This window comes from Xiphophorus maculatus, chromosome 9, assembly GCF_002775205.1.
Source record: "Xiphophorus maculatus strain JP 163 A chromosome 9, X_maculatus-5.0-male, whole genome shotgun sequence".
Lineage (NCBI taxonomy): Eukaryota > Metazoa > Chordata > Actinopteri > Cyprinodontiformes > Poeciliidae > Xiphophorus > Xiphophorus maculatus.
The window spans coordinates 801449-828787 of NC_036451.1; the positions used below are offsets into that span (position 1 = coordinate 801449).

A 27339-nucleotide genomic window follows, 5' to 3' on the forward strand; every position below is an offset into this window, starting at 1 on the left:
GAAGACAAAAAATCGAAAATGAAAATGAAACAAGAAAATGATTTACACAAAATGATACTCTGTGACTTCGCTGTTGCTCTTAAGAATGAATGGAATTTCAACCCCAAAGTCAGGGGTTGGTGGATCAATGACGACTTCTCCGGGGCTCATGTGGATTTCCTCGTCAGGGACAGGTGGATTGTGATAAGACACGAAGGTCTGGACGAGCATTTGTTGGACTTTGGGTTTGGCAAATACAGACATCATACACCTAGTACAGAGGCATTGAAAACATGGGAAACAGCAGATTGGTCCACAGATGACAAGAATCAGGATCACTAGAATGACAACTATAACAGAAATTATCACAGCCTTCCAACGTCCAAAAAAGTTCTCCAACCATTTCAGAATCCAGTCATCAGTCCCAGAGTTTTCCTGCATTTCATCTCTGAGGCTTTTTAGTCCATTCAGGGCTTGTTCAACACGTCCCCCAGATCCCACGTTGTCAGGGATTGAGACACAACAGGAACTTCCAAACATACTGCACACCCCGCCCTCCTTAGCCAGCAACATATCTAAAGCCATTCTATTTTGTAAAGCCATAGTTGAGGTTGCTTTTAATTGAGAAGATAATCCTTCGATGGCATCTATAGTGAAATTAGTAAGTCTCATCACGTTATAATTAATATAGTTAATTCTGGCGACATTTTTGTTGATGACCACTTGTGGTACTAGAGAAGACCATCCGTCCCAGAATTCATTAGCTAGTTTATGCTCTGAGGGCACCCCACGTGGAACTCCTATGGCATCTATATATGTGGGATTATTGATTGGATCGGTGAATCGGGCTACTGAACGTTTTGCTCTTAAATTAATAAATGCTGATACCGACCTATGGTTTAATTCTCCTAACAGGTAAACAGGGACGGCTAAGCGGACTAGGGCACAAGTTCCATACCACTTGGGAGGCAGGACAATGAGCAATTTACTTTGACACAACCAATATAAGTCTGCTCGAGGAATCACTAGATTTTTCAGTTTATAAGCTGTGGTTAAGGTGGTGATACACCAGCTGTCAGGGAGATGACCTACATTTACCGCAGTTTTGCTTCTTTCTCCTGAAAATGCAGCTTCTACGACAGTTCTAGCCACACAGGAGTAATTATGTGGTTCCAGTTTGAAAAACGGAGGCTCAGGAACACGTGATAAAGCTGGAAACAGGTTGTGCAGAGGTTGACAATGAAATGTAGTTTTATTTTTGAACATATTTAAGTAACATTGAGCTCCTTGAGGATCTATATCCCACAGAAGGGACACTGGAACGGTAGTAGGAATTGGCCTAGCTGCGGCACATGCGATGCAGGTTCCATTCATTACTTCTTGTGATTGTCTAACTAACCAGTGGAGCCATAAGTTATCTCCTGCTTGACCTGCAATAAACTGCAATAGTTTTTCGGCTGGAGTTCCTTCTATTTCAATAGCTGAGGGGACTTCAGCTTGGTTGGGGTCTAATGCTGGGTCGGTCAAAACATTAGGAATGTCTAGTTCTGTTTTATTAATGAAATTAATAATAATCCCTGCTTTACCTCCTCCTCTAGGGTCTTCTGTCCCCCAGTTTAATATTAATCTACGTTTTGGCAGACGATCAGAGGGGCAGGACCTGACAGGAATGAGTGAGTTATACCACAACCCAGATATAGTTAAGACAAAACCATGAGGAACGGCGTTGTCAGCTTCTGTGATGGTTATGTAACGCTCTAAATCAAAACACCCTCTTCCACACAGAGGAGTGTAATCGTCGGTTGAATACTGGAAAACCCATCCCCAACTTCCACATCTGCCGTCAACACACAAATAAGCTAGCCGATGTCTGTGTAACCTGTGGTGGTTGTGATTTCCACAGTTAAGGTAAACACATGTTGTTAAACGGACAGATTTAGAGGTTCCTGGAACATAATTAATGACTGCATATTTGTTATGAGGTCCTTCCTGAGCTAAATCATTGAAACAGGGAGCCTTGAGATCTGTTTTATTAAGTTCAGCCTTTGTAAAAGTGCTTTTAGTCTGTCCTGGATCTACAGGAGACTGTCTTTTCTGTCTAGCCATAGCCATGGCATTGTTGGGCGTGAGTGTTATAGTGGTGTTGGAAAATAAAAACATAAGGTTGCTGGCATTGGTGGGGGAATGGAGCATGTTTGGGGTGTTCTTACTTGATGATGACTTGGTGATGACTATAGCCAGTATAATCAGGACGGTGATAACGCAGATCATGATGACACATCGGAGGATGTGTTTTGTTAGTTCATTCCAGCCCCTCCATGGCCCGGGACGACGTCGAGGGAGGAGGTTAGGCTCCTCCTTCTCCAGGTCCAGGTTCCTCCTTCGTCCTGACATCTTTCTCAGATAGAAGCTTGGTGTTCTACTGAGTGCTGTCGTTGGCAGCTCTATTTTTTCAGAGTTGCTTCAGTGGAGGTTCCTTGATTAACCTCTGGGCTGTCTCCCTCTGGTGGACGACCGGTGAACTTCTTGCAGTGGCTAGCGTGGACCCAGGTAGGCCTTTCAGCAACCTTCACAGCGGTGTGGGTGGTCAGCAACACTTGGAATGGACCTAGCCACCGGTGGGATCGCCACGTCTTCCTCCTGAAATTTTTAATAAACACAAAATCTCCTGGTTGTATATCATGCAGTGCTTTAGTAGCTGGTGCTGGTTGGCCTCCTTGGGCCTGTTGTCTAATGGTTTTTAGCTGATCTGCTAGAGAAATGCAATAATTAATCATGTTATCATCACATGTGGTTAGATCTTTCCCAGAACTATCTGGGGGTCCCATCCCCATGTTTGGAGGACCTGCAAAGAGAATTTCAAAAGGACTGAGGTTATTTTTCTGACGACGTCTCATTCGCATATACATTAGGGCAATTGGAAGAGTCTGTACCCAGTTCAAACCTGTTTCTTCACATATTTTAGTTAGCTTTAACTTTAGTGTGCCATTTTCCCGCTCAACAGCGCCACCTGACTGTGGATGGTAAGAACAATGTTTTGTTAGATCCAGATTCAACATTTTAGACAGTTCAGTAAGTATTTGATTTGCAAAATGTCTTCCATTATCACTAGAAATTCTTCTAGGCACTCCCCAGCGGCAAATTACCTCCCTTAAGAGGATCTTTGCTACTGCGGAGGCATCTGCTGTTTGAACTGGGAACGCTTCAACCCATTTTGAAAACATGTCAACCATCACTAAACAATATTTTTTCTTTTCACATGGGGTGAGCTCAATAAAATCAATCATTACATGTTGAAAAGGTGCATGTGTCTGGGGGTGTGCTCCTGTTCCTTGCATTTTGTGACCTTTTGCAATGTTGTTTTGAGCACAGATAATGCAGTTTTCACAAAAAATGTGAGCTGATTTTGAAAAATTTACTGTAAACCATAATTTGTCCATCTCCCTCAACATTCCTCCCTTCGACACATGGTCAACACCATGTGACGTCACGCAGAAGGGTCTGAAAAATTTTTTCAGGGAGGCAGGGATTTGCATGGGATTGAAAATCTTGTAAAGTAAGAGGCAAAGGTGTCAGTGCTCCTACTTTTAGTAGTGAATGGTTGTTGGGTAGAGACCTTCTGGCTGCAGATTTTGCAGCAGCATCATCTGCCGTGTCTCCTAAAGAAATGGGGTCTTTGTAGTGGTGAAAGATGGCGCCAGAGTGCGGATCTCTGGATGCACTTCCATCAACAAACAATGTGAGTTCTGAATCTGAGAGCGGTTCTTGCTTCAGATCAGGTCGGGGAAAACACAGGACGTCCCATTCAGCAACACAGTCATGTGGTTGGCCTTCCACAGGTGCTGGCAAAAGAGTAGCTGGATTAAAAACTGTACAGCGTTTAATGGTTATGTTTGACATATCTAAAAGAACACAGTGGTAACGCAGCTATCTGGCAGTTGACAGATGCGCCGTCCTCTGCTCATTTAGAATGAGTGTGACAGAGTGGGGAACGAGTAGGGTCAGATCAGAATAACCCACAATGTCTCTGGATGCCAAAACAGCTTTTTCCGCGGCCGCCACTGCGCGCAAACAGTGTGGGAGCCCAGCTGCGATAACATCCAATTTGGAGGAGAAGTAGGCGACTGGTTTCAATCGGTCACCATGTTTTTGGAGCAAAACTGACTTCATACAGCCACCCCGCTCATCCACTGTCTGTGTAAACGGACGAGTTGGATCAGGAATGCCTAGAGTGGGTGCTTTTTGTAATTGTTTTTTTCAGCGCTTCAAATGATGTTAATGCTTCAGATGTCCATGTAACCTTCGAGCTCATCAATAACCCTTTTTCATGACATATGTCTCTTAATGGTTTCTCAACCTCAGCGTAATTTGGGATAAAATGCCTACAATAACCACACAGTCCTAGAAAGGACATTAACTGCTTCTTTGTTTGTGGGAGGGGCAGCTGAACTATTGCTGAAATGCGTTTTTCAGAAATAGTTCTGCCTTGTTCTGAAATCACGTGTCCCAGGAATGTCACACAAGGTTGCATAAACTGCAATTTGGTTATGCTAACTATGTGTCCATTATCAGCAAGAAAATGGAGTAATTTCAAACTCTCATTTTTACAGAGTTCAGCATCAGGTGCTGCCAATAGGAGATCGTCAACATACTGCAACAGAGCACATTTCGGATGTAATGTTAGAGCTGCTAAGTTGTCATTCAGAGCTTGATGGAAAATGGTTGGTGATTCACAATAACCTTGACACAATCTAGTGAATGTGTAGGAACGCCCATTAAAAAGTGAACAGCCCAAAGATGATCAGGTAATGTGTCGAGTGCTGGATGAGGGCTACAGAGCTGAGCAAGTGTCAGTCATAAGCTGTCATCAATCACTTCCTTTGAGGGGCGGACAGACAAATCAGCAATTAACTGTTCTCTGTACATTTGTAGAGAGGGGGAGTATTTTATTCCAGGAGAATGGAACATCCAATCAGTTGCTTCATGGGCAGATTTAGCCAGAGGTCCTAGTGACTTCCACTTATCAGCTGGATCTTTAGACAGAGAGATATGTGGAAATGACTCAGGGACTTGGAAAAAATGTTGTTGGGCAGGGCTTAGACAAACCAGTAAGAACGTTGTGTTGTGCTGCCAACACATGTGTGTCACATGCAATGATGTGGGTGGAGAGCAGATGAACTCATCGCCGAGCTCATCAGCTGGGTCTGTGGTTGCCAGTGTCGTGCAATGCAAACACTGTTGAGGCATCACATCAGCTGTTGGAGGCACACGGTTACGTGCTAACCTCAGAATGGTTTCAGTTTGTTGATCAGCAATAGACCATTCAAAAATGTAGAGAAGTTTTGGTAATTTAGAGAATGTGGTTGTTTCAGTTTGTTTAACCACTTGGATGCCCTCTGATGTACATTTTAGACACAGAGACATTTTTAACATTAAATCTCGAGCCAATAGATTAATTGGGCAGACAGGTGACAACAAAAATTGATGTGTCAGTTCCTGTCCCGTGAAAGGATCAATGAGATTCAATGGTTTTGTGACTGGTTCAGGTGTTACTTGACCAGAAGCTCCCGTGGAATGAACTGTTTTTCCAGATAATGGAGCTCTAGGGAGACATTCATGTTTTATTAGAGACTGGGTGGCCCCAGAATCTACTAAAAAATGTATGTCAACACCTTTAACTTGCACTGTCAACATTGGCAACTTCTGATATGCATTTTGATGATATATTATATATATGTGTGTGCTGGTACTTGCAGTTTGCTGAACCATGGATTGATCCAACGGCACCGGGCTAGCTGCTGGCTCTAGTCAGGTGGAATAATGTCCTCTTTGATTGTTGAAACCACCCTGAGTTAGGAACCCTCGGCCGCGTGGGCCAAAGCCGCCACGTGGGTTTGGACGTCCTTGATGGTGGTGGAAACCTCTGTCTCTGCTTCTGTCTCGCTTCTTCTGAGGGCATTCTCAAGCCCAATGTCCAATCTGGCCACAGTTGAAACATGGATCTTGTGAGGGACCTCCATATTGATCACCTGCAGGTGGGCGGTGGTTGGAGTTCTGAGCAGTGATGTGTTGAATCAGGGTGAGCTGAGCATCTTCCATGCGCTTTTCTTTGCGGTCTTTGTTCTTCTTCTGGCGATCGTTGCAAAGTTTCTCATTGTGTTGGGCATGAAGCAGAAGTTCTTTAATTTTTGGTGTGATGTCCCATCCAATGTAGGACATTTTGATTCCATCTCTGATGTCAAGCCTCAGTCCTTCCAGGAACTTTTGACAGAGAAGCAGTTCAAAGGGGCCAGCCGGATCATTTCCCATCCAGTCATTTTTGGGGACTTCTAGACCAGAGTGAGCTGAGAAAATGTCAAACAGGCGTCTGTAAAAGTCATTTGAACCTTCAATTGGACCTTGGATGCAGGCTGAGATGACATTGTAGCTGGGGCGGACTGGAAACTGCTCTATGAAGGCTTCGCCGATTTTTCGTAGAGCCTTGTTGTAGTCAGCATTGAGTGGATTGTCGGTTCCATCAGGGTTATCCATTCCTCTTAGACGGAGATCTTGTGAAAAGACCGGACCAAGTTTGGAGACCACAGTTGGACCATAAACATGGAGCAAAACAGTCTTAAGTTCATAGGTCGTTGGTCTCATGGTTTTGCTGAGATACTCTAGGGCTTCAGCGATGGCTCTGCCTCCTTTCTCAATAGGGGGAAGGTGCTGTTTGGCTACAGCAATGAGGTCATCTGGTCCCCAAGCTCTGTAGAGAAGGTCAGGGCCTTTGAGGCCAGGGACTTCAACCATGGGATAGGTTTCAACCTTCTGTCCTCTGTACCGGTTTCCAGAGATGCCAGATGATGGTGGGGTCAGGGGTTGGTCTTTAGAGCGAAGGTGACGACCATGTTAGGTTGTAGGGGGTCGTGGAGGCGGGCCTTTCATGCCTCGTGAGGGAACTCTGTCCTGGTCCTGTTGTTGCTCAAGGTCAACAGGATGGGGTTTCTGCTCAGTCTTTGATTGGTGGAGGATAGCCAGAGGCAGGGAGTCGTCCGAGGGGTCCCAGAATGGATTCTTCGGTCCTGGACCATCAGTCTTTGGATGGTACGGTGGTGGAGTTCCAAGGACTTGGAGCACTGGGTAGAGTGGAGCCACAGATGGGTTTGCTGAAGGGTCAGTTGGTGCCGTTGGACTCAAGCCAGGTACAGCCAGTGATGTACATGCGTGAGAAGAAACACATTTTGTTTTATTAGATTTTTCCTGTTCTTTTTTAGTCTTATATTTTTCATTCCCCTTGTGTGCAAATTTCTGAACCATCTGTAGTTTACTCTGGTGTTTTTGATCCCTGCAAAAGGCTTCTCTTTTCCAGAGATTGAATGCTTCTTCGTGTGGTTGTAGTGCTTGCAGGTGTGTCTTTGAAATCTTTGTGTGTTGCATCAGTTTGGCGCGTTGTGCTAAGAGTTTCTGCTCTAAGTCTCTGATGTGGTCTACCTCTAAGCTGCCATTCTTAGGAAAACCAAACTCTGTGTGCCACTGTGGAACATGTTGACAACAAACTCTACCATGAATTCTAACCATATGATCTATTTCTGGGCCACATGGAACGTATGCTTCAGTATTTTGACCTTTATTAAAAGTTCCTCCCATTTTCCCTTTTTTTATTTTTTATTTTTATTTTATTTATTTATTTATTTTTTTATTTAATTTATTTTTCCTCTGATTTTTCTAAACCAGTAAAACCTTTTTATTTACCCTCTGATTTTTCTAAACCAGTAAAACCTTTGTGATCACCCTCTGATTTTTCTAAACCAGTAAAACCTTTATAAATACCCTCTGATTTTTCTAAACCAGTAAAACCTTTGTGATCACCCTCTGATTTTTCTAAACCAGTAAAACCTTTATGATCACCCTCTGATTTTTCTAAACCAGTAAAACCTTTGTGATCACCCTCTGATTTTTCTAAACCAGTAAAACCTTTATAAATACCCTCTGATTTTTCTAAATCAGGAAAACCTTTTTAATTACCCTCTGATTTTTCTAAATCAGGAAAACCTTTTTATAGATTGTCTAAGCCTAGAACAATCTACAAAAATCCTCAGTTATTTTAAGCCTAAAATAACCTACTAAAATTCCTTCAGAGCTAAGCCTAGACTCTGAATACTGTTTTGGATTTCCTACGCCCAGGAAAATCCTTCAAAAAACCTTTTACTTTAGACTTTAGATTTCCTACGCCCAGGAAAATCTAACTCTGAGGTGTTTTAAGCCTAAAACCCTCTAAATTTCTTACATATATTTGAAAACAGCCTTTTTACCTTAAACACTGCTGGTTTGTTCTCCCCCAGACCAGGTTGTCGGATTCTGTCTCGATCGATCCACCCGGTGGAGTTCCAGAAAAGCCCTCGCTCTCTGACAGGCCTGCTATGGAGATGAGGGTCTTGGTGATCAGCCCTCTCCTGGCTGTCCACCGGAAGGACGAACCGGGAAGAATCCTGTTCGTGACGCCAAATTGTGGAGCGAGAAAAATTAACAAAGTCCAAACCTTGTTAAAGAGGAAGAACAAAACACAGCTTTATTTTACATCTGCACAGATGGAGAACTCAGAAGAGATCTAACTAGACAAAGGAATCACCTCTCTACATAAACTGTATACTGTCCTTCTCCCGCAGACAGAGTGTCGCCACCAACATTCCCAAGGAGCTAATCAGATTAATACACACACAGAGAAAAATGCAACTTTCAGTTAAAAATGGGTTTCTGACAGAATATTCTGTGTCTAATAATAATCACTGAGCTGTCGGTCTGGTCTTGTCCCTCTGCAAGGTATGACAACTATTTACTTATCGCCTGTTGCTAAGCTTCTAACATACTGAGGCAAACTGTGAAGGCTAAAAAGAGAAACAATGACTCTGTAAGACTGAGTGAGACATTAAATGATTAAACATTGTAAGATTAATATTAAATAAACTTCTAATAAAAGTAAACACACTGTAAATAATTATTTTATTCCACAGCCCCAAGCCATGGTTTAACCCAGAATTATGAAACTTGGCACACGTATGTATCTTGTCAGGACCTACAAAAAAGTCTCCTGGAGCCATAAACGCAACAGGAAGTCGGCCATTTTGGATCAAAGCCACCATTTCCTCTTTTTTATACACGTCACATCTAATCTAACTCTTCCTACAGCTATTGAAATACAGACTTCAGAATCACTCAGGAGAGTCTTCAGGTATTGAAGGTGAGAAGTTATCACAGAATTTTTTTTGTACATCAAAGCATGTGGATGTGGCTAAGTGTCAAACTTTGACTATTCGCCATGAAACATCAAGACATAACTTCCACATGCAAGGTCACAGCTGCATCAGACTTCATATGTCTCACTACAGACCAGTCCTGATCACATTGTCATGGTCAGTTGATGTCATCACCTTAGCCCTGCCCAGGAAGTTACCTATTTTTTCTACTGTATGTCTTACTTTTACTCTATGGTTCATATGGGTTTAATCCTGTGACAACTGACATAAGATGACATGATGATGAACTCTGTCAATGCTCCCTGCTGGCTGAATCGTGTGGGCGTGGCCAAATGGCGAATTGCAGTCCCTCGCCATATGCATATGATTGTCTCTAAATCACACATGGATCATCTGTTTTGCGCCAAAATGTATATGTATAACCTTTGTTCACCTCTAAAGAGCCCAACAGCATTGAAATGTAATTTGGCTCCACTGTGCCCCCTAGTGGAGGGGGCAAACTTCCCCAAGCAAAGTTTGGGGAGTGGGAAAGGAGGCCATCAGCTATATCTCCTCACTATATCAGTCGATCTGCACGAGATGTTGCGTGCTTCACCAGGGAGCGCTGCTGAAAACACAATACAGCTAATATCAACATAAGTCACCAGATAAAGCATCAATCCAGCTGTTCAGATACACATTCTCCCAAAAGCATAAACAACATCAAAGCAACCCATGAAATACAGAACATTGCATCTGTTGCACATAGGCCATGTTAACATAATAATTATGTAAATATACATTGTTATATGTTTTCTGTTTTTTACTAATTGTGTTTTGTGGGTTAGAGTACAAAGATTCATTAATTTTGGCTAAAAATAATATAAAGTATGTCATTCATCAGCAGTCACTGTTCAGCAACTATTTCTGTAATTTGCCAGTAGGGGTCAGTATTACTCTACCAATGACAAAGAGATTGAGGGAGAAGCAAAGTTTTCAGAGAAATAACTTGCATCAGACAGGGAGCGCACCGTATCAAATTGACAAAAACATGATGAATAACTACACCAGTATTTTGCCAGTAGGGGTCAGTGTCACTCCACCAAAGAGATCGACGGAGAAACTCATACGGTTTCCAAAGGTTACATAACTTTTTATGATTGACTTGTGAACCTCTAAGGCGCCCAATAGCATTGAATTGTAATTTGACTCCACTGCGCCCCTAGGTTAACCCATCAGCTATATCTCCTCGCTACATCAGCTGATCTGCAACAGATTTTTTGTGCATCGTCGAGGAGTGCTGCCAAATGCATCGATGTGTATCGCCTGGCGACCGGGCGCAGGAACTGCGCGAGAACATCTGCGGTGGCGAGCAGACGGCGGTCCTGGAACCCCTGCGGTCACCAATAATCCGGAGCGGCGCTGAGCTGCAAGGGCCGCCCGACGCCGCTTGCGGCTTTAATTTGTTTTTCTTTTTTATATCATCTTGGGATTTTATCTTCAAAAGAAAAACAGGCTAGAAACAATCAAGGTCTAAAGAGGACATTTCTTGTCTTGCCCCCCTTTTTGTAATATGTAATTGTATTTTTGAGCAGAATGAACCACTTTTTTTGGAGATCTTCAATAAAAACAAAGTAAAAAAAAGTTCAGAATCAATGTCGCTCGGTTTTACTGTTAAAAATTCACAAATTAGATGCTGTGGTGGCACAGGGGTTAAGCACAGCCCACATAAGGAGGCCTTAGTCCTCGACATGGCCATCACAGGTTCGATTCTCGGCCTGGTGAACTTTGCTGGATGTGTTTCCTCTCTCTCATTACCCTACTTTCCTGTCATAGCATTTTCAAGTAAAGGCCACTGTCATGGTATGAGGGAAGACAAGAGAGGTAATTGTCAGTCAAAAAGCTGTGCTTCTTTATTTAGCTACAGCATGAACATGAACTGCATCGTATTCGAAATAGTTTCTCTGTATATATCAGCCCTGATAGGGATTATTATACCCTTTTGAAACGCAATCTCAGAATCTAAGAGGCAGTTTTATTTTACGTCCCCTGGAAGTTGTTCTCACAGGAATAGATGGCAAGAGGGAGGATCCTGAGGAAGGGCTTACTACTGGCTGGTTTGATGGTGATTCAGATGGAATGGTCACCTCTGTAGCTGGGGATCTGCAGTCCTGCTGTGACACTGCAGGGTCAACAATATGTTGTGCTGCAGAAGTATCAGTCGCAGGAACCTCCTGATGATGACGTCTGTTGCATTGAGCCACGCTCCAGTTGGTCATTTCTATTTGGTAGGATCTCAGCTCCTTAGACTTGCTGACGACTTTGGCAGGCGCTGTCCACCCTTTTTCCAAAACAAGTTTCACTCTCACCGAACCAGAGCGAAGTTTGGGGAGTGGGCAAGCTGAATATCTGTGGTTGTAGAAGAATCTGTAAGAATCTTTAGCTTTGGCATTCTTTAAGTAGACTAAGTCTGGGTTGACTGGGTTTGGCATCAATGTTTTTTTCAGGACAGGAATAGTGGTACTTAAATATCGGCCAGTCATAAGTTGAGATGGACTGGCACCTGTTGCTGCTTTTGGTGTGGAGCAGTAACTCATAAGGGCTAAGGCTAAGAGGTCAGGCTGTTTAATTATGTACTTGGCATTCTGAACAGTCCTTTCTGCAGCTCCATTAGATTGCGGGTAATGAGGGCTGGAGGTTATGTGAGTAAAACCATACCTCTACTTGAACTCATGAAACTCTGTCGATGTTAACTGTTTCCAATTGTCACTGACAAGTTCCAGTTGACAAGTTGTGAGATGCTCCATCTCACAAATATGTGTTTGAGCACCTGAGTGCTGGAAGTGGTGGTGAAGGAAGCAATTTTAATGTCCCTGGAAAAATAATCAACAGCAACGAGATATGTCTTACCCTCAAGCACAAAAAGGTCAACTACAATTCTCTGCCATTGACCTTTTTGTCAATGGCTGGTGACAATGGCTGGTGACAGCTTCCTGCCCAATGGTTGGGCAGGAAGCTGTCACCAGTGGTTCACGTCTCTGTTTGTGCTCTCTGCAAAAACCACAACTTCACTTTGCTTATCATCTGCGCACCAATCTTTGGCCACCACACTGTCAACTTAGCTCGCTCATGACCCTTGGTGAGGCCCTGGTGACCTTCATGTAGTTGGTCTAAAACATCAGCTCAGAGTGCTGTTGGAACAACAATGCGGTCTTGATAAAGGACCAGCCCATCTGACTATGATAGGTGATTTCTGGCTGCATAGTACCCATGAAGTAGTGAGCTCTCTGCCATATTGTGAGGCCACTCTTCTCAGATGACAAACATGATTACTTTTTGAAGCACAGCGTCATTTCGTGTAGTCTGGTGGATTTCCTCAAGCTTTGGTGACTTGATTGGTTTGCTAGCCACCATAGTGTTGGCATATGCCTTTACTTGTGTTTCAGTTTCCAGAGCGTAACTGTCTTTCAACAGATGTCTGGAGAGTGTGTCGGCGACTACGAGCTGCTTACCAAGAACATGTTCTTGGTAAGCAGCTCGTAGCTCATGTTCATCCACCACGACAACAGTTCCTTTCAGGTTCTTAAGTAGATTACTCATCAATTGCTGAAAAATCTCAGGAGCAGATGTAATCCCGAATGGTAGGTGTTTGAAGCAAATACAGCCCATCGGGATAATGAATGTGGTCAGTCTTTGACAGCTGAGGTCCAATGGAATTTGCCAAAACCCACCAGAGGCATCCAGACTGGAGAAAATTGTAGCTCCGGCCGGCTTAGGTGTTATGTCATCTAAATGTAACATGTAGCGTTCACGCTTCAGACACTTGTTCAATCGTTTTAAATCTACACACACCCTGACTTCATCCTTGTTGCTTTTTGGAGCAGGCACCACTGGGGCACACCAATCTTTTGGTTCAGTAACCTCCTCAATGATCCCAAGATTTAGCATCCGCTTTAGTTGTTTCTCCACTTTTGGAAGGAGGGGAAAAGGGACTCGGCTTGGTGTATTGACACCGAATGGAAGTGCCTCTTCTGTCAGCTCAATTTTAACAGACACACAGTTCAGTAGTCCTATTTCTCTGAACATGTCACTGGATAACATATAGTCACCACTGATAGCATTGACGTGTTTGACCAGTCAATGCTAACCTTTAATAACTGTTCTTTACAGTCCTTTAATAACTGTAATCCAGTACTGGTATCTCTGACCTTTGTGTGTGGTGGTAGTGAGGAAAGTGCCCACACATCTGACCTTTCCACCTGGACTGTACACTGTTGATCTGGCTTTATGGAGTTTTGGGTTTTGCTGTAGATTATTGAAAGTTGCATCTGTCATGACTGTGGTATCAGCACCAGTGTCAATTTGAAAGTTCACAGGGCTGCCATTCACCAGCAGCTCAACGTCCAATTGTCTGTCTGAATCCGACTCCTGATTGACATTTGACTTTGCTGTTGCTCTCAGGAACAGTTTACCAATAAAAAACGAATCCTCATCTGAATCTGTAACAGCTTCAGCGCTAACTTGTTTTAGCATTTTAGTTTTACACAGCCTCAAAATTTCCCATTGTTACACTTTCTGCATCTTTTATTTCAGGCTGGACAGTTTTCTTTTCTGTCATTCGTCCTATTGCATCTCTGACAATTCTCTGTTCTCGCCATATTTCTGCGCTTGTTTCTGCTTTGACTTCTCATAGAAGCTCTTTGTGCTGCTAAACTGTTTCTGTCTCATCTTGCCTGTAGTTTCCACGCGCTCTGCACTTTGCTGCTTCACTTGTTTACTATGATGTGCAAGCTGGATGGCTCTCTCCAGAGTCAGGTCCGCTTCCACACCGTGTTCCAAATTATTATGCAAATTGGATTTAAGTCTCATAAAGATTAATTTTTTTGTCATGCTTTTAAATTTATAGATGGTATTGTGTGTCAGGGCTCTTTGAATCACTATAATTAATTTCAGATAGCTGGGTTGATAAGTTTGTCTGGTGAGCTCAATTAAAGGAAGTCTACTTAAGAAGGATGTTCCACATTATTAAGCAGGCCACAGGTTTCAAGCAATATGGGAAAGAGAGGATCTCTGCTGACGAAAATCATCAGATAGTGTAGTGCCGTATGACAAGATATGAAAACATTAGATTTTTAACGAAAACTGAAGCGTTATCGTACTGTGAAGAGATTTGTGGCTGATCAGAACAAAGATAGGTTTGTACAGTTAAAGGCATAATGAGGAAGGTTTCTGTTAGACAAATTCATCAGATTAAGAGAGCAGCTGTTAAAATGCCCTTACAAAGTAGCAAAAAGTTATTTAAAGCTGCTGGTGCCTCTGGAACCTCAAGGTGGAGGATCCTCCAGAGGCTTGCAGTGCATGAACCTACTATTGGGCCACCACTAACCAGAGCTCACAAGCAGAAGCGGTGGCAGTGGGCCCAGCCGTACATGAAGATACATTTTCAAACAGACTTGTTCACTAATGACTGCTGTGCAATCCTGGATGGTCCAGATGGACGCAGTAGTGGATTGGTGGTGGATGGTCACCACCAATTCCAAGGAGGTGGTGGAGTCATTTTTTGGGCCGAAATCATGGGGAAAGAGCTGGTCGACCCCTTCAGAGTCCCTGAAGTTGTGAAAATGACCTTAGCAAAGTATATGGACTTTCTGACTGATCACTTTCTTTTATGGTTCAAAAAGAAGAGCCGTACCTTCAGTAGCAAAATCATCTTCATGCATGATAATGCACCATCTCATGCTGCAAGGAATACCACTGTGTCATTGGCTGCTATGGGCATAAAAGGGGAGAAACTCATGGTGTGGTCACCATCCTCCTCTGACCTCTGACCTCAACCCTATTGAGAACCTTTGGAGTTTCCTCAAGCAGAAGATCTGAGGGTGGAATGCAGTTTATATCAAAACAGCAGCTCTGGGAAGGTATTCTGACATCCTGCAAAGAAATTCAAGCAGAAACTTTCCACAAACTCACAAATTCAATGGATGCAAGAATTATGCTGTGATATCAAAGAAGGGGTCCTATGTTAACATGGAACTTAAGATGTTTTTGAATATAAGAACTTTGGAGAAATGTTCCATGTGCAATGATTTGACAAATGGAGTGATTTTTTTTGAGTGAATACTGTAATTTCCAGACTATTACATGTCATAAGCCACAAACAAGTATGGCTTAACATAATATTTATACAGAAAGATATTTTTAATGAAATACGTACTGGTAGTATACAAATATATACCGTAAATGCTTTTTCCTAACTATTGCTGTAACATGGCTGCTTAAAGCAAAAGGAAAAATAATTGATTGTGCTCCTCATCTAACTCCTGTACACTAAAACCACCAAAGTCGTCTTCTTTGGTGTCAGAGTTGTACAGCCTCACACACACTTCCTAAGTCTCTCTTTCATTGCCTCTCTCAACATTACTTTTGTTTTGAGGTAAATTTGCTCTTGGACTTCTGCTGTCCTCTTCATGTCACAGCTGTCCAGCCTTTTGAAACCTGTTGGTAAAATGAGGTGTATTAGCTGTATCACCGCAAATAATCAAAGCATGTGAAAAATTATTGGCTTATAGTTAAAAAATAACAGCCTTAACAAACTGTAGCTTGGATGGGGCCCAAACTTAACTGACATATACAACAATTGTTAAAGATGAAGACACATCTTTCCACAGGTTCGTGCTGAGACAGATCAAAGACGAGTCAGCAGTCTCGTCTTTGAAAGTCAACCAACGAAACTTTAATAAAATGCTAAAGATGTCTTTCAGAAATCAGAGAGAAAAAAATGCATACAAAGATTCACTCAGATCTGGTACATATTCTGATCACCCGCAGTTACATTTAAGCCACACTTTACGCTGCAAAACAACCCGCTTCTGGAATATTACCGTTCCATGTGCTTGCGTAACTAATGATGGTTGGTTACTTTTAACAGTTTTGGTTTTATGAATCATACTTCCTAAAAGGAGTTGTTATTTCTGAGATTCTGCAACTCCAGGAGCAAATTCTCTGGTTTCTTCGAGCTGACTAGCGCAGGAATGTGCAAACCTAATATTCCAGAACCGCAGAGCTGAGATATCATGATATCATTATGGCAAATCATACTCAGTTAATTAATATAAGCTTCAATAACTGCAACATATTGTAATAAAAGACAAAATATAATCCCACACCAGCCTATACATTGCTCACGACCCTGCAGGCTGGCAGCCAAACAGCATTGTGGATGAAACAAGCTATTTTTGTTTTACGGTTTAGGAAGTTGCTTTTTATAGAAGTTATCACCAAAATAGTACTACAACAAATACTACAAATAAAAATGCATGCAAGCTTTTGCACACACCAGAGTATTTTAGGGAAGTTTACATTTCAGATATTATATGGGATGTTTTTCTTCTTGCTTCTTAATATTACTGACTGTAGAATTTTCTAACATGGCAGTATCACCACTCAACTGTCAGCCCTTTTGTTTGTTGACCCTGCATGAACTTGCTGTGTATATGTGGATGCAGGGGTGTATGCTGGCGTGTGTATGTGTGGGTGTGTACTTAGTGATCAGTGTGCCTCTTTGTTCTTTTTTTAAACAAACTTTTAAGTTCTTGCAATAGAGCTTCCAGCACGCATCTAAACAGCTACGGCTGAAAATCTGGCCCCTGAATGTTTCTTTATTTAATGTGATAGGCACGTTTCTTGACACTCAAGGACACGACAAAATACACAAAAAAATGTTTATAAAATCAACCTTAATAAAGGGTGACAACTTTACGGAGTAGAAAACTATTTGTTATTCATTAACATTACTTATTTCAAATAGATTAAATAAGTACATCTACATGATAATACTTATGTAATGTAAAAAAAAATTGAACAAAGGTTGAAGTAAAATTACCGCAGCAACTTAGCTTAGGGTAGAGTTGGCTCCTTTGGACTAATTGTCATTATGTCATATTCATTACATCTAAAAAACATATCTCCAAAATTCCTCATTTTACACAATAGGAATGCGCAGTAAATCGTATATGGTAGAGACAATAGAAATTTAAAATAGAACTCCACAGTCTACTGGCTAATGGAGGTAATGCTTGTTGATGACGTAACGACTGACATCAAGGCAGAGCAAGCGGGAAGCAGCATGGTTTGGCAGTGCAAAGCAAGAGGTTGTTAAAAAGGCAAAAACATTAATTATATGGACCTGGATCGAGAACGCACGGTCAGACAGTGGGAAACCAGGAGCGCATGCAGGATTGGTGCAACCCCTGCCGGGACCCACACAAGGTAAAACTCCACAAGGTGAAGACCAATGGACTCTGCTTTTTACCCTCCTGCCGTCTTAGCAATGCTCAGGAGGAGAAAGGCAGATGTCATGGTCAGACAGCGGGAAAGCACCATGAGACAAGGTGACAGACTGACAGTCTTTCTGAAACCACAAGCATAATACAAAAAACCTCGTAGAAGCGCACAGTGTAAAAAACAGAGTAAAAAACATGTGGGGTTTAAATTCAAATTCAATTCAGAAATGACACCATCTCTTAAATACCAAATGTGTTACTCGTCAAAAATGACACATGCACTTTGAATGCAGACGCTTGACGTTTTGCTCCACACCTAACATTCTGCGCATTCAGTCTATGTGGAGGCGCATCTGATGTGTCAAAATTGCTCTGTTGTTTTCCGTTGCCGGCCTCAGACCCGCTTGAGTGCTTGATGCTTTAAACCCTCCAAATGCTTCAAATTGCACCGCACCAGACATGTGAAACGCACAGTGTGAAAAAAACAGACCCTCGACGCGTCCTGGAAACATTCAGAGACTGTGTTTATATTCACATAGACTGAATGTAAACCAGACGTGCCTGATGCTCAAAATGTGTTTGGTGTGAACGCAGCATTAGACCACGGATGGATTAAACAGTAAAACCAGAAGCAGAAAAACCTAAATACAAGCAATTTGCCAGGACCCAATGAAATGAGATTTTTAAAGGAAAACCTGGTAATGATAGGTAGCAGCATAAAACAAAACCATTACAAACATTACATACAAATAACATATGCTGTCCATAACGAGTGTTAGTTTTAAGACATACATACAAATAAATACATTCTACTCAATAATTGTGTGATTTTGTTTTTGTTTCCATTGTAAGTTTTACACAATTCATATTACAATATACTGTATATACTGTTGCGTAAAAAGGGCACAACATATTTGAGGACACAGGCAAAAATGAGGGTTCAAAAAAATTATTTTATTTTTAAACTATTAAACTTTTCTTTTGGTTCAGCTGCTTTGATTTTTTATGGAGAAAAAAAGAGAGAGTTAAATATCCTCAATTCCCTGTGTCCCAAAAAAAGAGAGGATGGGCGTGCCGTGGTGGCGTAGTGGTTAGCGCGACCCGTATTTGGAGGCCTTGAGTCCTCGACGCGGCCGTTGCGGGTTCGACTCCCGGACCCGACGACATTTGCCGCATGTCTTCCCCCTCTCCTTCCCTGTTTCCTGTCAGCCTACTATCATATAAGGGACACTAGAGCCCACAAAAGACCCCCTGGAGGGGTTAAAAAAAAAAAGAGAGGATGAAACAAAACCCCAAAAGTATTAACAGAAAGTTGGACCTGGTGAGCCGATCAAAAAGAACAAAACGGTACAGCAGGGGGCCAACTCTATACAGGGCCGTCGAAGCCCCTACTAGTACCGGACTAAAGCAAAAAAAAAGAATCTACTGCAAAGAAAGAATCGAAAACAGGACAACCATTGTGATTTCACCAGGCCAAAATCCCAACGAAAATAGCAAACAAACAAAGGCTAACAAAAATACCGCATGGCAGGCTGGAGATGTCGGCCGCGGCCTACAGCTACTGGAGATGTGCGCGCACCGCGTCAGGACACATCCTCGGTGGAGGCGGAGCCAGCGGAAGGGCAGATCTCTCCACATGTCGAAACCCAGCCTATTCATAGACGGGCCAACAGCGCCACAAATGAACCAAATCAAGTTAATTACAAAAAAGGAATTATGCAAACTCCAAAATATATTTAAAAAGCCATTCAACTAAATTCAATACAGAAAACAATCTAGAAAAATAAATAAAACTATAATGTGCCCGAAGCACATAACAGTACTGTCAACTTAATTTTATGCCATATCACATATCCCTAATACCCAATCACTTTCCTGTCTTCTCTTCCATTTGGTTGTTCAATTAAAGCTGTGAAAGTTATATAAGCCATCTTTATAAACAATTTCGCACAAACCCTTGATAGTAATTTAATTACTATTAATTGATTAATTTCTTATACATGTAGGAATTAATTCCAAGGTTCTTATGTGTCAAGACTCAAAGATCATTTTGGCACTTATGCTAGACCAATCGTTTAATTGTTTTCTTCTGGAATTTAAATCCCTTAGGTTGTCTAAGAGACAACTTTAATTGTTTTTTAGTGCTCATATGTGCTACATAATAAGTGTGAATATGTATTTCTTTGTCTGTTACTGGCAGAAATTAACCATCTGTTTTGGAAGCAGGAAGGGCTGGATATTATTTTGCCATCTTTTATTAAACCATTTTAGTGAAACAGCATTCTTGTAATTCAATACTGGCAGCAAAGAAAAAAAAAGTTGGAGGACATTTTTATTATTACTTATTTAAATAGATTCCACATGTCACCCATACTGTGTGAGCATGACAGCTCGCACAGCTGTGTGTTACTTATCTTATAAGATAAGAAGCCCCTAAAGATAAGAAAAAATATCTTTGAATTAATAGATTTCAATCAATATGTTATTTGTGGTGACACTTTTTAATCGGTGCCACAGTAGACATGCTTTATTAATTTTTGTTTTTACAGAGGACATTCTCCCTGATTTTTTTAATTAGATTATTTCTACTTAAAGGGGTCATTGATTGTTGTGTTTCCACTTAGTTTCATTTTCATAGCACCACTTGTAGTTGCTAACAATGTAGGTAGCAGTAGTTTAGTTAGTAGTTTATTAGGTGTAGTTTTGAAAACCTCTTGTTTAAAGCAAGTGGAGTTGCTTTCAGAATGAAACTCAATTTCAGATAGTATTTAAAAGATGTTGATTTCTATTCCTTTTTCATGTCTGTGTGTCAGTGAGAAATGCAAATAGTTAAATCTGGTAACTTGACTGATGCTTGGTTTTTAATTTGTATGTGTTCTTTGCGCCTCTAACAGGACCTGATAAAGTCAAGGTAAGAAATTGAGCACACAGAGAGATTCGCATAAAACTAGTTTTTAATCAGAATTGCTTTTTAATATTTAAGTATATATCAGATGTATGATAAACAAAGGCTGCAGTTAGCAGTTGTTTTTCATGGGTTTGTTTTGTACAACCTTCATAAAGTGTTCCACCTACAAAAAACTATACAGCATTATTCTTACAATTCAGCTGCTCTAATTTATGGACTTTAGAAAATGTGGTATTTAAAGTTGTTTTTCTGTAGGAATATAAAGTATGGTCATTTACATTCTGGTCTTCTGATCAAGTACTCGGTGTCAACCATTTCTTTTTCACAGAAAAATCATTTTTATTCATTTCAATGTATTTACATAGTGTCAATTCCCAACACACATCATACCTCTAAAGCAGGGGTCACCAACACGGCCCCCGCGGGCGCCCTGTCTCCCGAGGGGACATTGTCAGTCACCGCGGAGCAAGTTCTAAAAATACCCATTGTCAATAGGGAGCACTGCCTAAAGAATTTTTATTTAAATGTTTTTACATTGAAGTAATAACATTTGTTTACATTTAGTTTTAAAAAAGGAAATTATAAAAACATTTAAAATAAATTGCTTTATGTATAAAACTTTCCTACTTTTAAAGTTCAGAATTATACGCAGACGCCTGCAGTATTTTATCGGAGGGCAGCAGCACCTGCAGCTGTACGGCTGGACCCACTTTGGTACCTGGAGTTCCTTTGAAAAAAGAAAAGATTAACTTCTGGAATTTTTATTGTCTAACCCTCTTTACTTTTAGCAAAATTGTGGAGGAAAAAAAACTCTTGTGTCAAAACATGATGTACGTAGCGAGTCTGTGGGGGTCAAAAGGCACATCAAAGCCTAAATGTTACTGGTCAGTTTACTTTTGTTTATTTGGCGGCTTGGCGCTTTTGCTGTAAGCTAAAAATGAATGAGCGGAGTTTGATCCCACACGTAGTTCTAACAGTGGTCGTTTGGATCCTAGCTGAGTTTTTTACCGTCTGCGGTTCTGGCGGGTCACCAGGTGGCAGACATCTGCCGCTCCTACTGAGCGTCTCAGACTGCGGGTTAAACGAGTAGAAATTAAATCTCCTTATTCTTCTCTGGACGTCTGACACCTGAACCTGAATCAACATCCGATCTGTCTAACTTTTTTTTCCCCCCGACATCTGCTGGTGTCAGCCAACAGGTGACCCGTCAGCTTTTCAGTTTGTGAAACCACATAAAGGCTAATAAACCGGCGACCCGTCAGAACCCGTCAGTAAATAGCTCAGGCGGAATCTTAGAACAACCGGAGGAGCTCGTTCATTTTTAGCTCACAGAAAAAGTGGCAAACTGCCAAATTAACAAAAGTAAACTGACCAATAAGATTTAGCCTTTTGTGTGCCCTTTGACCCCAAGAGACTCACACTACAGTCATGGCTGAATGTTTTGAGAATGATTCAAATGCTAATATTTACAAAGTCTACTGCTTCAGTTTTTATAACAGCAATTTGCATATACTCCAGAATGTTATAAAGAGTAATCAGCGTAACAGCAATTAATTGCAAAGTCAATATTTGCCTAGAAAATGAACTTTATCCCCCAAAGCACATTTCAACTTCATTGCAGCCCTGCCTTAAAAGGACCAGCTAACATCGTTTCAGTGATTGCTCCATTAACACAGGTGTGGGTGGTGATGAGGACAGGGCTGGAGATCAATCTGTCATGATTAAGTAAGAATGATACCACTGGACACTTTAAAAAGAGGCTGGTGCTTGGCATCATTGTTTCCCTTCTATGAACCATGGTTACCTCGAAAGAAACATGTGCAGTCATCATTGCACTGCACAAAAATGGCCTAACAGGAAAGAAAATCACAGCTAGAAAGATTGCACCTCAGTCAACAATCTATCGCATCATCAAGAACTTCAAGGAGAGAGGTTCCATTGTTGCCAGAAAGGTTCCAGGGCACCCAAGAAAGACCAGCAAGCGCCAGGACCGTCTCTTAAAAGTGTTTCAGCTGAGGGATCGGGCTACCAGCAGTGCAGAGCTTGCTCAGGAATGGCAGCAGGCAGGTGTGAGTGCATCTGCACGCACTGTGAGGTGGAGACTCTTGGAGCAAGGCCTGGTCTCAAGGAGGGCAGCAAAGAAGCCACTTCTCTCCAGGAAAAACATCAGGGACAGACTGATATTCTGCAAAAGGTACAGGGAGTGGACTGCTGAGGACTGGAGTAAAGTCATTTTCTCTGATGAATCCCCTTTCCGATTGTTTGGGACATCTGGAAAACAGCTTGTTCGGAGAAGACGAGGTGAGCGCTACCACCAGTCTTGTCTCATGCCAACTGTAAAGCATCCTGAAACCATTCATGTGTGGGGTTGCTTCTCAGCCAAGGGAGTCGGCTCTCTCACAGTCTTACCTAAAAACACAGCCATGAATAAAGAATGGTACCAGAATGTCCTCCGAGAGCAACTTCTCCCAACCGTCCAAGAGCAGTTTGGTGATGAACAATGCCTTTTCCAGCATGATGGAGCACCTTCCCATAAAGCAAAGGTGATATCTAACTGGCTCAGGGAACAAAACATAGAGATTTGGGTCCATGGCCTGGAAACTCCCCTGATCTTAATCCCATTGAAAACTTGTGGTCAATCATCAAGAGACGGGTGGACAAACGAAAACCTAGGAATTCTGACAAAATGCAAGCATTGATTGTGCAAGAATGGACTGCTATCAGTCAGGATTTGGTCCAGAAATTGATTGAGAGCATGCCAGGGAGAATTGCAGAGGTCCTGAAGAAGAGGGGTCAACACTGCAAATATTGACTTGCTGCATTAACTCATTCTAACTGTCATTAAAAGCTTTTGTTACTCATAATATGATTGCAATTGTATTTCTGTATGTGATGACAACATCTGACATACACACATGAAAACCAGAGGGCAGCAGATCATGTGAAAATATAATATTTGTGTCATTCTCAATACTTTTGGCCATGACTGTATATACAAGATGTTTTGATGCAAAATAGCTTTTTTTTTCTTCACAATTTTGTTAATAGTAAAGAGGGTTAGATAATAAAACATACAATAACTATTCTTTACTTTTTTTATTTAAAGGAAAATCTGAAGGTACTCACAGTGCTTACAGCAGGAGGCGCTGCTGCAACAATCCATACTCAGTCACTTTGAGTATGAGTAAATCATGACATTTTTAATACAAAGTTGACATTATTCAAAATGTCTTTGTTATGACAACTTGACATCAACCAAGAAATCGTGATCTGACATAAATTTGTTATAAAAGTATTACTGATTAAACTTTAAAAATGATGTAGCTTTATGTTATGAAAGCTAAAGTTAGGGTTAGGGTTCATCAAGACTTATGGACAAATAAGCATAACAGTGAAATGTATCCCATGCTGTTTGATGATTTTACCAATTGGAAGCATATAAACTGCAAACTTTGATCAAGCACTGAACCTTGTGTTTCTCTACAAGCCCTTTAATTGAATCCATCAACCATGTTGTGTTCCCTGGATCACTGCAAGCCTTTCTAAGAGAACAATATGATCAACTATATCAAGAAGCATCACTGAGAAGAAAAGAGCAGAAATAAATTCACTATCTGAGGCCATGTAAATATCATTAGTAACTTTCATCAGTGCTGTCAGGCAGCACTGTAATGTCTGCCTTTTCACAAATCGATGTTCTTATTTTAGAATGTGGTGGTTGGAAAACAAATGCACTAAATCTCACAAACTGAGCACATTATCAGATTGTTGTTGGGCAAAGTTTCTGGTAAATTATTGTTCTATTCAGTTGGAATCGTATTTGTCTTAATGAGATTAGCTTTTTTTAGGTTACTTTTTTATCTGTTTGTTTGTGGAGAGTGTACCACTGTAATGGGTTTGGTATAGTACAGTACAGAAGCTACAAAAATAACACATCACTTAAAGTATTTTAGGCATATATACAAAGTGGAAGAACTTATAAAATGTATACATTTTTGATCATTTTCAATAAACATGCTATCATGCTTCTGGTTCATCATTTTACATTTGGAGTTTTTGAGATGTAACTATTACTATAATGTGCTATTTAATGTATTATTATTATTATTATTATTATTAACTAGTTATTTTATAAAGCATCTGATTTACCAAATGTTAGTTAAACTTGTAATAATACAAGCATTATTGCAAGTTAGATACTTAGGAATTTAAAAACAACACTTTTTCTTGCTAAAATAAATGGATGGAACTTGACCAGTGCTTATGTCTTAAAAGGATTTATGTCTCTCTTTTTCCAGTTTGGTAATGAAGCTCAGCAACTTGAATGGGCCAAGCGAGAGAGTGAGCGGGCAGAGCGAGATCGACTGAAAAGGCTCAGGCAACAGGAACAGGAGGACTTGGAGCTGGCCATTGCCCTTAGCAAGGCAGAGATGTCTAATGCATGACATCTACATCTAACATGCATCTAACTCAGATGACATTATAATATGAACACCCCTACACACACACGCACACACACACACACAACCTTGCACCACCATACTTAACAAATAGCTGCAAAACCTGCTTGGATGCATGACAAAAAAGTGATTTAATATATGACATGAGGAAGAGGAACTTTTGAAGGATGTATACACTGCGTATTAATTACCACTTTAGTTCTGGATATCAAAACTGATGCATTAACAAAGTCAAGCAGACAAAACAATTTACCAGGATTTGAGTCTACAGCAGCTCTTTTTCTGGTACTTTCACAATGTGAAAAAACAGCCTGTCAGTTCATCTGGAATTGAGCAACAAAGAAGCTAACAAAGATGTAGATTTGTGTCAAACTCTAAAGGAGAGTGTTTTTTCTTCTAACATTTGATAGAATTTGGCATTTAGTTTTTGTGCATAATGCCATAAAAAAGGGATTTAACAAGAAAATAGGGTTTAAGAAAATTAGATGATTACTAATAACAGTAAGACATAACCAAGAGGAGAGATATCAAGATTTGAAGGACTCTAAAATTTTATCTGATATACAGAAATGAGGTAGATATTCATTTTTCACTCTGTGTTTAGAGTGCTTTCAAAATAGCTTGATAGTCCTCTTTGTGCCACACAAAACTAGCACAGGATCTCAAGCAAGACAGAATTGTTCAGAAATTCCAAAGTACCAGAGCTCTCTAGAGACATAAGAGGTTGAAATCAGTTATTTCCATGCAGCTGTGGAGGACTGCAAGGCACAAACCCAAACTGAGTTGGGCACAAGCCAGCCAGGTTGGGTTTGTGCCCAGGCCCAATCTCAATACCAGCCTCAGGCCCATCTCAGGTTGGGCTTGTGCCTTGCTGTCCTCCACAGCTCCAAAACTTGTGAGAGGACACCACAAGGAAAGTCCTGCACAAAGACACAATGACTGAGAAGGACAGAGCAGCGGTCAAACCTGTTTTGTCCCTCCCACAGGTTATAAGGCAAACTCATACCTTCTGAGACACCATTCCCCAATCCCAAACATTTCCTGATTTAGATCAAATATATTTGTATTTGTATTGTATAAGATTTTATTCATTATTTTTTAAAATTCAAAATTCAGCAAACATTGTAATATTTGGTAGAATTGCTGTGTAAACTATACACAGGGTCAAAGCTAGATTCTGTTTTGTTAGTATGACAAGGATGAGGCAGGAAGGTTAACATGTACATGTACTTTACTTCACATCACAACTTCCACATATATATTGGTTAATATGTTACACGTCAAGATAATTGTACATAACATCTCCCCCTTTTGAGGAAGAGAAAAGGAAATAATCCGTCATCAGTTGAGATCAGAGCTTTGTGATTATCACAACTTTGTTGTTCTATATATTTTTACTCTATTTGCCCCAACTTTAAATTTTTGGGTTGATGTTTGAGAAGTCACTTTAATAATTCCGCATAATGTGCCCGAGTTCAGCCCATCTTTCACATCTTTGTGACAAGAAGAGGCTAACCTAAACAGTCACAGTAATTTTTTGACTGGCTTTTAGTCGAGTATTGAGAAATGTAAAGTTCAACATAGAGCTGGCACTATTTTGGGATGCTGTTCTCAGGCTTACAAGTTAAGCCTGAGAACTACTCAGCCATTCTGAATGGCCGAGTATCACGATACATTTTGCTGGACAATAAATTGTCCCTGAAATTATTGCGTTAAACGATATTATCATTTTGACACCATTAACTAATAATAATAAAGGCAAATTTATGCAAGCATACCGACTCAAAGATTTAAAAAACTTTGATTCCTACAGAATATTTAACTGGAAAACAAAACAACAATGATTAAAATGGATTATGAAGTCTCTATTACTAAAATTGGCTTAGACAGGGAAAACAGGCAAAAGGGGCAGTGAGTGCAAACTCAAATGTTTATCAAAATAATGCCGGTTGGAATGGCAAAACACTTAGACACAGTTGGATCAGAGAACAGAACATGTCTCCAAAAATAAGGCATTTGTTCCAGAGCTCATTTGTAAAAACTATATTCTCACTTTTCCTCATCAGGTGGATTTTCAGCCCATGAAAGTCCACCTGATGATGGTATAGAACTTGTTTTGTCTTCACAAGGTTTTTGCTTTTATTCTGTGGTTGCAACACATGTTCATCTTTGGGACACAGAACCTCCTATGATGGTCGGGATATTTCCATGCTGTACTTGCATTAATGTTTGCTAAGAGAAAAAATTCACTTTCAGGCACCTAGAAATAAGTGATGGATAAACCAGACAAAGTGGGGTCCAGAATTCTCATATTGTATATCTTGAAGAATTTTTTTTAGATTTTATCATAATGCTACACAAGTATGATGTGTGCTTGAAGTGATGTCAATATCCACAAGGTGAGAGGCAGAGTAACAGTTTTTCAGTCTGAACTCCTGACTCTGAAAGAGCAGTAAAAAAAACTTTTTTGAGAATTTTTTTCTTTACTCTGGTGTTTA

General features: G+C 40.8%; 1 protein-coding gene across 6 annotated transcripts in view; it reads left to right on the plus strand.

Annotated features, from left to right (window-relative positions):
* Nucleotides 1-26787, plus strand: part of LOC106700241 (epidermal growth factor receptor substrate 15-like 1) — a 146219-nt gene extending 119432 nt beyond the window's left edge. For 3 of the 6 annotated variants that reach the window (XM_023339359.1, XM_023339363.1, XM_023339365.1), the window contains one exon: nucleotides 8301-14044. In XM_023339359.1, the coding sequence (XP_023195127.1) occupies nucleotides 8301-8570 (270 nt within the window). In that variant the 3' untranslated portion in view covers nucleotides 8571-14044. Of the gene's footprint in view, nucleotides 1-8300; nucleotides 14045-20367; nucleotides 20385-24679 lie in introns of those variants that run through there. The other 3 variants (XM_023339361.1, XM_023339360.1, XM_023339362.1) reach the window with 2 other exon arrangements.
* Nucleotides 26788-27339: the final 552 nt, after the last annotated feature.